Source organism: Camellia sinensis, chromosome 7, assembly GCF_055761805.1.
Source record: "Camellia sinensis isolate YWXY chromosome 7, ASM5576180v1, whole genome shotgun sequence".
Classification (NCBI taxonomy): domain Eukaryota; kingdom Viridiplantae; phylum Streptophyta; class Magnoliopsida; order Ericales; family Theaceae; genus Camellia; species Camellia sinensis.
The window spans coordinates 199,249,787-199,260,932 of NC_138967.1; the positions used below are offsets into that span (position 1 = coordinate 199,249,787).

At 35.6% G+C, this 11,146-nt stretch overlaps 1 protein-coding gene across 1 annotated transcript; it reads right to left on the reverse strand.

Moving 5' to 3' along the window:
- Positions 1-38: 38 nt before the first annotated feature.
- Positions 39-4,350, reverse strand: LOC114278254 (peroxisomal 2,4-dienoyl-CoA reductase [(3E)-enoyl-CoA-producing]). Its single transcript, XM_028220264.2, has 5 exons — positions 3,997-4,350; positions 2,918-3,077; positions 2,047-2,216; positions 1,741-1,963; positions 39-442 (listed from the first exon to the last, which is right to left on the reverse strand). The coding sequence occupies exons 1-5, from the start codon at positions 4,180-4,182 to the stop codon at positions 288-290; spliced, it is 894 nt and encodes a 297-aa protein (XP_028076065.2). The 5' UTR covers positions 4,183-4,350; the 3' UTR covers positions 39-287.
- Between the last annotated feature and the right edge of the window lie 6,796 nt (positions 4,351-11,146).

The following is an 11,146-nucleotide window of genomic DNA, read 5'->3' on the forward strand; positions in this document are numbered from 1 at the left end:
TATAGTTCACACATCAATATCAATGGGTACAAACAGAATAACCAACTAAAGTTGCCAATTATTTCACCACCATATATTTGGCCGCAGCTTAAACTGTAGCATAGGCATTTAAACGAAAATTATTCACTCGTCCCAGAGGTAAAAAAAATTTCCCCCTAGAAATATTTGTACACAAGTGACTGATTCCCCTCCTAGAAGAATATTAGGGCTCACAAATGATCATATTAGTGGTGAGTTCGGATAAAATTTGCTTATTGGGAACCCAACCAGAGTACATCTGAGCCAGGTTACAATTTACTGGTTGGAACCCCAACAGCTACATCCCTTGATCTCCTTTCCACAGTGCGTGAAAGCTGCTTCACTGCCTCTTTTGGTAGATGGCGAGGCCGACTCAGCCAAAGTCCTCCATCAACAGCCATGGTCATCCCATTAATGTATTTACCTTAAAATAAAAGTACATAGAAGAAGCAAAACCTTGCAATGAGAAAGAAAAATAAAAAATTGCACAATAGTCCCTTCAAGATTTTAAATGCCATGTAAGCCTCAGACAGAAAAAATAAAAAAATAAAAAAAATTGCTTCACTATCTATACACACCATCAAAAAGCAAACTGAAAAACCAACAGCAGAACATCTTTATGTACTCCACACTGAGAGAGAACATTATGATTTTTAGTACATCCACTTTTAGCAGTTGTTTCAACCACATATCCCAAAGCACTGCTTATTCGTAAATACCACTTAATTCGGCTGTAGAGTTAAATGAAACTACAAAACTACACCTAATTAAGTTCCCATTTGCTGGGGGGTCTGGGAGGAGTAGATTGGGTACCAAGTATAAACCTAACTTTTGGCATAATTTGGACATAGTGGCTGGTATGAAACTACAAAACTACGGCTAGTTGAGTACCCATTTGATGGGGGTCTGGCAGGTGTAGATTGGGTACAGAGTATAGACCTAACTTTTGGCATAATTTGGACAAAGTGGTTGCCCTTAGGTTCAAACTTACAACCTCAAGGTTAGTAAGCCGAGTTTTGACCACTGAACCAGAGCTAAATGAAACTATCCCCCTTAAAATTTTAATATTGTCTTTCTTCATCTCGATTTTCTTTATTTGAAAAAAATGTTGGATAAACTTCTAACTTAAGCAGCAATGCATATGGTGCATCTGTGGAGTTACGTGTTAATGCAAGACAATGAACATATTTCCAAAATTGAACAGACAGGAAACAACCACCACCATTCTTCTTTAGCAGAATGTTGTGCCGACACAAAGTTATGAACTCATGTGCAAAGTCAGTTACGGTATGGGTGTTAAGGTTGAGCAGGTAAGAAAAGCTGGAAGAATCGAATAACCCCTTAACCCCAAGGCACCCCACAAAGAGATATGTGTTTCATACTCAATCACATAACATATAAGAGAGCAAGACTGCTGATTGAAATGGTTAGACAAGCATAAAGATCATAATTAAGAAGCAATGCATGATTTAACAGAGTGGAGCAAAATATCTGAAAACAAAGGATGTCACAATAAAGAAACAAAGTGCCTATCAATTGATTAAACAATGGCCCTACATGGAGAAGAAGAGTGAAAAATGAATTGGTTAGCCAACTTCAAATAGTTGAATATTGTATGGTTTAGTTATTTAATATAAATATTCAGGTCTTCCAATTGAATGATCTTATTTAAATATAGAAAAAGTTGAATGTGATAAATATAGAGAGCATAAGTATACCAACCAGCATCTGACGCAAGATAGAGAGCAGCCATCGCAATATCCCATTTCTCCCCAAGCTTATACAGGGGCATGTAATCTTTAGCTGTGCTATTAATCTCCTCAGGAGCAAGTTTACTCATGCCAGCAGTATCCCCTATGGGGCCTGGAGCGATTCCATTGACTCTGATATCATAGTCAGTGCCCCACTCCAGTGCCAAGTTTCTTGTAATGGCATCAACAGCTGCCTGGTGGAGAAGGAAGACTAGTGATGAATTTATATTTTTTCGAAAGTAAAAAATCACAATGTGAGCAAACACATGTTACAAACCTTGGCTGCAGAGACATGGATTTGATACCAAGCTGCAGTGTAATGCAAAGTAGCACTGATATTCAGTATTGTTCCACCGCTAGATGAGCACCTTCCTGGACCACCTTTCTTAAGATATTCAAGTGCTTCATGGCACATTGTGAACGTGCCAACAGAATCAATATCCATAACTGCAGAAATTTATTAAACATAAATACACTTGAATCAATACTTTTTTCAGAGTCTATAATCAGTGGGTATTGATCCTATTAGCTAAAGCTGGATTTTTCTTGGTCTTTTGGCCCCTCATGTAAAACCCTTATCTATCCTGATTTAAATCCCTTTAAGAAATTAATTAGTTGCCTATTAAAAAATGGCCACTCTCTCTTTCTTTCTCTAAATATACCACACTCATATTCCTTCCTCTCTTTCCAGGAAAGAACGAAAAAAAGAAAAAGGAAAAAAGAAGAAGAATGTGATCAGCTTTTCCCCTAGATATTCCAATGATAATAGGCATTAAGAGATGTATTATCATTTATCCAAATTCCATAAATTTTGAAACCTTCTTTAGATTTTTCTTGAACAAGATGACCAAAGATTAAACCTCTCAAATTCTATATTAAGGCTTACTTTAAGGATTCCAATACTGTTTAAGAGCCAATTCACCAAACTAGCATGCAGAAATAACCAATTTGAATACTAACTTGAGGTTTAGTTGTCACCGTAAGTGTTTTTTTTTTTTTCTTTTTTTTTTTTTAGGGAAGAAATGGATCTCAACTATTGAAATGCATATGCTGATATCAAATAGAACTTTGATAAACACATCCATATAAAAGACTTAAAATGCATGGCATATGTTGATTGCATCTTGAGAAGTGTCTTAAAACATCACCTGTTCGAAACCCATTAGGGGACAAATCCTCAGATGATGCAAGAAAATTCCCGGCTGCAGCATTAACAAGAATGTCAAGCCTGCCAAAATGTTTAACAGTTGATTCCACAACTCTTTTTGCATCTTCCCGTTTACGAACATCCCCCTCAAAGCCAACAGCCTGAGAAACAAATAGCAAAATGGAAGGAAATGATGAGATTACATAGGATTAGTGAATTCAACGTGCCATGCTAAATTTGGTAAATAACAAATGAACGAATCCAGTAAAATATTTTGAAATGGGGCAAGTGGTCTTATAACCATCACCAGGTTTGTTGAACCTTAAACCAAGGCAGTCCAACAATCTGTTGTTGTGATCACACAAACTAGGCAGTCTTTACCCGGCAGGTAAGTGCATATTCCCCGATAATCACAAAATATTAATTTGTCGATGAAGGGAATAAATAGTTGGTTGTATTTTGTAAAGTATTGGCCCGAAAAGTAAAAAGTATAATTCTCTCCAGAAGCTTGGCGGCTGTGGCCCTATTTGATGCAGCTTATTGAAAAACTAGAGGAAGATAGCAACTTTGAAGTTGCAATAAGCTACAAAAGAAGTTGCAAGAAACAATAGCAACAGAGCCCTTGCCAGCAGCCATATCCATCCATCACGGATCCAAAACTAAAGACTTGGAGTTTGGTACCATATGAGATCCAAAACAAAAAAAAAAAAAAAAAAATTGCATAACCTCACAACTGCATTGGGTTGAAAATACTCCAAACATACAAAGCTGATTTAAATATCCACACAGATTAGAGAGTGACTGATAATTGACGGTGGAAATCCAAAAAATAAAATCAACCAGAAGATAAATTAATAATTAAAGCCCAGATGAGATGAGTATATGAATGAAATGAAATGAAATAAATAGAAAAGAAATCAGAGGAATTCAGGGGGATTGAATTGAAGAGTAGGGAATGAGAAGCATGAAATCAGATAATTCATTAAAAGAAAAAAACAAGCCCTAGTGGTGTAGCATAAAAATTAGAATGGAATGGAATGCAATAATAATAATAAAAGAAAAAAAGAGTGAGTAGCGTACCGGAATAGAGAGGGAAAGGAGAGTGGAAACAGAAGAATCGAGAACTTGGTTGCGGCGGCCCATGATGGCGATGGAGGCACCATGTTTGCCAAACTGCTTGGAGATCTCGAAGCCAATTCCAGAACCACCTCCTGTCAACAGTGCTACTTTCCCTTTCAGTATATCTTCCTTGAACGGCGACTCCATTTTCTTCTCAATTCAATAATTATTTCTCTTTCCCTTGCTTTACTTTACAGGCAGGCAGGCAGGCAGGCAGGCAGCACGGCACCGAGTTTAGAATTGAAACACTCGCGCGTGGCTTCATAGCATTCACGACTTCTTCATTCATAGCATTCAACTCAAAAGTGTAACCACACTTAAAAAAAAACTCCTCAAATTATTTAAAAAATTAATTAATTTTTTAAAATCGTATTTTGAAAATACGATTTTAAAATTAAAATTATATTTTTAAAAAGTGAAATTCATGTCATTATAAATTATATTTTTAATATGCGATTTTAAAATAAAATTACATGTTTTTTTTTGTGGTGAATATGAAATTGCGTGTTACAAATGTAATTTTAATTTAAAATTACATTTTTAAAATGCGATTTCAAAAAATAATTTAATTTCTTAAATAATTTCAAAAGTAAGTCATTTTTCTAAATTGTTTTTTTTTAGAATATTTAAAAAAAAAAACTCAATTATACCCATAATGTCAAATCAATAAATGTGTAAATGTAAATATGTTTTCACAAAGGTCGATCAATTTTTTATTTTTTATTAATGTAAATTGGATATTTTCTCCTATGCTATGTGAATGTGATTGAGGGGCATTTGAAAATATTAATAAAAAGTCAAAATTAATTTTTTAATTTTATAAAATTATATTATTTTTTATTTTTTTATATAAAAAAATTTAAAAATTTAATGTTTTATATCTTCCCAAAAAAAATCACCGATTCATAGTGGTCGCAGCTTTACCTTCGTGCGCTGTTTATCCTACAATAGTTGCAAATTGTTGTACCAATTTTTTTTTTCTTTTTTAAAATTCTTCTAAAGTTTTACTTTGTTCTGAGGAAAAAATATCATGGATTTGGAATTTCTTTATTTATGGATACTATTTTTTTTCCCTCAATTTTTTTTTTGGTTCTAGTCCGTGTGCCCATTAGTAGGGCTGAGTAAGGATCCGTGAAATCCGTAATCCAATCCAGTCCAGTCTAATCCAGTAGGTTTGGATTGATTTTTTGAATCTGTGGTTCAGTTCCGGATTGAAAAATTAAAAATCCGTAGTTCACGGATTGGTTCCGGATTGAATCTCACTGTTCCGGATTGGAATCGATCCGGATTGTATACAAATAGTTTATATTTTTATTATACACTCTCCTGCATAGTATTTTCTCTTATTTCATATAAAACTTAAATCCAAACTTAAACTTGCATGGTATCTTCTTTTATTACTTTTGTTTACTAGTTTTTAGTGTTAATTTGTAATGATCTAAATACTTATGGTGGAACTAGTTTCTTTATAGTTGTTTAAATTCTAGAACAGTTTGTCGGTATTATGAAAAGACATGTTGCTATTGTGAAACTAATATGGTGCTATATTTATATTTTTATGAAAATAAAGTATTATATATATTTTGTTATTTAATTATATAAATCCGTGATCCTAAATCAATCCAATCCATATTTAAATGGATTGGTTCAGATTGGTTCCACGATTTAAACGGATTGGATTGGTTCTAATTTTTCAAGATCCGTAGATAACGGATTGGTTCTGGTTTTATTCCAATCCGGACCATGCTCACCCCTACCCATTAGTAGTGTGCAATTATGTGATTATATACATTTTATTATTATTAATATTAAGTGAACATATAATTATATAATATTTTTAAAATAGGATACTTTTTCATAAATTTATTTTCACCTACTTATATTCTATTTAATTCACATTATTTTTTTATATTCCAATAAGTCATATGGGTGTGTTAGCTGTATAATTTGTTTAAGCCAATCACAATTCAACGCGTGGCATAAAAAGAGCAATTTGGGGAGGTAATACAAATTGCCAATCATAGTCAAGCACTGTCAACCTATATTGGTAATAATGGGTCTGCGTAGCACTGGAATAATCAAGAAATATAAGGTAATGTGGCCTAACGGTTACTCACAAGGTTCAAATTCAAAATCAAGAAGGAAGTCTAACTGCAAACATGGCGTAGTGAGACTGACTGTGAGAAAGCATGTTCAGCGATCATGGAGGGACATTTCAACAGTTAGGAGCCCGCTTCGACGATTATCATTGAGAAGTATAAATAGCAGAGAAGGCCCCAGAAAGGAGATCCAGACTCAGATCAAAAATTAGTTTTATCTACTTTATTTTTCCTTCTAGTTTTTATAGTTCTTTACATTTCTGTACTTCAAATTCTTGTATTGCATTTCATTCATAGGAGCAGTTTCAAATAGCTTGTTGCTGTAAACCTCTACGAGGCTGGGTTAGATCATTGTACGTTTTTCATTTTTACTTAATTAAATACTGCAATTATTCTTCACTTAATTGTCATTTACTAATATGGTTCACTTAATGAAATGTTGTAATTATTCTTCACTTAATATGGTTCTAGTAATTTCTAGGTCCCAAAGGAGGAAAATCTAGCAAAGGTACACTCAGTACCAAAAGGATTTGAAGGAAAGTGGGAAGAGTTCTTCATTGGCCCAGCCAAAAGGCCAGACAGAGGAAAGAGAAAGTTCAAAATTGGACCATAGTCTAAAATCGACTTCTCAGAACAGAAGGAGTTTCAACAAAGAACAGTTGGCTAAAGTTTACTCTGAATTGAAAGCCAAGGAAATATCCAACTTAGCAGGTCTTGACAAGGCTTTGATGAAAAGCGACAGTGAGACAGAAGGAGAAGTTGACCTAGGACAAAGGAAAGAGATAGTTGAGGAAGAGATGTTTGAAGCCTTCATGGCTGAACATACATTTTTGGTTGAAAAACCAACAAGAACAGACCATTCGAAGGAAGTCAATAGTACTAAAGTGCCAGAATGCAGCATGGAAGATGCTTCTGAAGTAACTGAACAAGTTAGCCTAGAAAAGAAGCAAGTGCAGCCAGTAGTTCAATTTGGCTTATTTCCTCCAGTATCAGTGAATATGGTGCATATATTACCACAGGAGTTCCAAGCTGAAGATGGCAACCAAGAAGGTCAAGAGATTGACCCTATTCCAGTTTCTAGTGAAGATTCACAGGTTGGTATGGTTCAAGATGAATATGAAGTGGCCACACCGATGGAAACTGAGGACGAGAGTGAAAAAGAAGTGAGTATTAATCTTTCATATCCTTTTGAGTATCCTACAACATCCACGACACAACATGTCAAGCCCTTGTATATCAAGACTTTTTTTGATAGGATACAGATGAATAGAGTATTAATGGATAATGGAGTAGCGGTGAACCTGCTTCCGAAATCTTCTTTGACGAAACTAGAGAAAAGGAACCCCAGATTAATTCCAACCAGCATAACTATTACTGGTTTTGCTGGAGATAAACAGATGGCTCAGGGTATTTTGCCCATCAACCTGAGTGTAGGAACCAGAGATTGCATGACGGCATTCTTTGTTATTGACAGCAATGCTAAGTATAATGCTTTACTTGGCAGGGATTGGATTCATACCAACAAATGTGTGCCTTCCTCTTTACATTAGAAGATAATGATGGCCTTGTGTAATGAGAGATAGGGGAGATCAGTGCAGACCCTTAACCCTTTGTCGCTTGTGCTGACTTTGCAGAGGCCAAGTTGTATACTGAATGAGTAACACCACTCAGTATATTGAGAAAACCTAATGGTTCAGCCGAAGTGACGGCTGATGAGGAAGTAGCACACCTGAAGCACTTGGTACAAGAGAGTGCTGATGAAGAATTCGTCGTCAAAGATGATAATGATGCCTGATTGTAGGCAAGAATATGAAACCCAATAAGCCAGACCTTTGGCTTTAGTCAAGTTCACAACATTGAACTTAAAAGCAATAGTCCAAAAGGTTTAGGAACAAGAAAAGGAAACCATGGTAGTTGGCTGTAAGCATAAACAACAACAGGTCAGACTTTTGACCTTTGATAAATACTGTGCATTGGATATTGAAACAAAAGTCTAGGATATACAGGAGGAAGAAGCCTTATGGACAGACTTTGTCTATGAGGATGAGGGCAAAGATGTTGAATCAGAGAAAATGAGAACAGAACAAAGCAAAGAAATTGCTTCGAAGACAAGAAATCAAAAAAGAAACATTAGTGAGTTTTCAAATACAAGACTCCTTGGAAGAAGTTAATTTAGGGGAAGGTTCTACACAGCAACCCACTTACATCAGTGCTTGGTTAAGTGCTCTTGACATGGACCAGTTGTTGATGGTCTTAAAGAGATATAAAGATTGTTTTGCATGGTCTTATAATGAATTGTCAAGATTGGATAGGTCATTAGTGGAACTTAGGCTCCCTATGAAGCCTAATTTCAAGCCATACAAGCAGAAACCAAGAAGGATGAGTCCTGAAGTGATTCAGAAGGTCAACGAGGAAATTCTTAGGCTCCTTAAGGCAAGCTTTATTAGAACAACTAGATATGTTGAATGGCTATCCAATATTGTGCCTGTGGTTAAAAAGAATGGTAAAATAAGGGTATGTATCGATTTTAGAAACCTGAATTTAGCAACTCCAAAAGATGAGTACCCCATGCCCATAGTAGATTTATTGGTGGATAGTTCAGCAGGGTACAAGATTTTATCAATGATGGATGGGCATTCTGGTTATAACCAAATCTGCATTCCAGAAAAGGATGTCCATAAGACAGTATTCAGATGTCCTAGGGACATTGGCACCTTCGAATGGGTTAAAATGCCATTTGGTCTAAAGAATGCTGGGGCTACATATTAAAGGGCTATGAACACTATCTTTCATGATCTCATTGGAGGGTATTTAGAGTGTTACATTGATGACATTATATTAAAATTCCAATCCATGGAGGAACATTTGTTTTACTTGGAAGCAGCTTTCGAAAGAATGAGAAAGTTCAAGTTGAAGCTTAATCCTCTCAAATGTGCTTTTGGTGTATCAGCTAGAAACTTCTTGGGCTATGTAGTACACAAGAAGGGAATACAGATTGATCAAAATAAAGCCAAAGCCATCATTGAAGCCAAGCCTCTATCAAGAAAGAAAGAAGTACAAAAATTCCTTGGACAGGTTAATTTTCTTCGAAGATTTATTTCTAACACTGTAGGGAAAACTAAAGTATTTTCTTCCTTATTAAGGTTGAAAGATGAAGAGGAGTTTGTGTGGGCGGCAAAGCATCAAACTGTTTTCGAAGGAATTAAAGCCTACTTGGCCAAGCCTCCAGTGCTGATGCCACCAAAGAGTGATAAGCCCTTAAAGTTGTACATTGCTGCAACAGAAGATTCATTGGGAGTTTTCTTAGCCCAGGATAATGAAGAAGACAAAGAGCAAGCAGTTTATTACCGTAGTAGGTTCTTAAATTCTTGTAAATGTAAATATTCAGCTATAGAAAAGCTGTGCCTTGTATTGTATTTTGCTACAATGAAACTAAGATACTATCTTTTACCTACAACTGTCTTGGTAATTGTAACCACAGATTTGGTTAAGTATATGTTATCTAGACCTATGTTGAGAGGAAGAATTGGCAAATGGATACTAGCTTTATCAAAATTTCATCTAGAATATGTCCCCCAAAAAGTAGTAAAAGGACAAGTTTTAACTAATTTCTTGGCAGATCATCCATGTCAGATAGAAAGCCAAGAGATAATGGATTTTGATATGGTTAATATTGAGCCATGGCAATCAAAAGCTAATGATCTAACTAGAATTGGTGTGATGATTAAGTCACCACAAGGGGTAGAAACCGCACATGGTTTCAGAGTTGAAATTACTTGTTCTAATAATTAAACTGAATATGAAGCTTTAATAATGGGACTAGAAATACTTATTGGATTACAAGCTCATGCAGTAGATATATTTGGGGATTCTCAATTGGTGGTAAACCAAGTGAAAGGAATTTTCAAATGTTAAAGTGCAAGCATGTTGCCATACTATGTTGTTGCATTACATTTGCTTTCTCAGTTTTAGATAGTAAATGTGACTTATATCCCAAGATTCATGAATAACAAAGCCAATGATGTGGCTCAGAAAGTTTTGAATTTCAGGAGAAGCGATGACACTCAAATGAACATAAGTTAAGCAACATATCAAAAAGTAATACCACCCTTAACTAAAAGGAATGTGGTGTTTGAAGTCAATCATAATGACTTACAAGACTAAGATTGGAGGTATCCAATAATGCAGTACCTAACTGGCCCATCTTCGAAAACCAGCAAAAAAATCAAATTATAATCTATGCAATACATAGTGTATGATAATGCTCTTTACAAAAGGGGAGCAGATGGGTTGTTATTGGAATGTTTAGGGCCAAAGAAGGCATTGACAGCCATGACTGAAGTTCATGAAGGCATCTGTGGAACTCATCAGCCTAGTGTGAAGATGAGATGGCTACTTCGAAGACATTCCTACTATTGGCCAACCATCCTTAAAGATTGTATAGAGTATGCTAGAGGTTGCCAAGCATGCCAAAAGCATGGTACGATAAGACATGTACCAATAACTGATTTGTATGCAGTTGTGAAGCCTTGGCCATTTAGAGGATGAGCTATGGATTTGATAGGTAAAATACATCCACCCTCTTCGAATCATCATTGTTTCATCTTAGTGGCCACATACTACTTCACTAAGTGGGTCGAAGCTAAACCATATAAGGCTGTAGACCAAACTGATGTTATTGGATTTATTAAAGATCTGATTCATAGGTTTGGCATCCCACAGACCATAACTGTGGATAATGGGACTGTGTTTGATGGGAAGATGGTAAAGTCTTTTGTGACAGAGTTTGGAATTAGCCTTGTTAATTCTACCCCCTATTATGCACAAGCAAATGGTCAGGCAGAATCATCCAATAAGTCTTTGAAAAAAGAAATACAGAGAGTTGTGGAAGACAATCTTAGGGATTGACATAACTTACTGTTAGATGTATTATGGGCTTATAGGACTTCTCCAAGATCAAGTACATGAGTTACTCCTTATGCCTTAGTATATGGGCATGATGTAGTGTTACC

Coding starts and splice junctions, on each gene's coding strand:
- LOC114278254 (XM_028220264.2), bottom strand. CDS start 4,182: ATGGAGTCGCCGTTCAAGGAAGATATACTGAAAGGGAAAGTAGCACTG. Junction 1,964..2,046: donor TCCATGTCTCTGCAGCCAAG/GTTTGTAACATG, acceptor CTTCTCCACCAG/GCAGCTGTTGATGCCATTAC. Junction 443..1,740: donor CTATCTTGCGTCAGATGCTG/GTTGGTATACTT, acceptor TTTTATTTTAAG/GTAAATACATTAATGGGATG.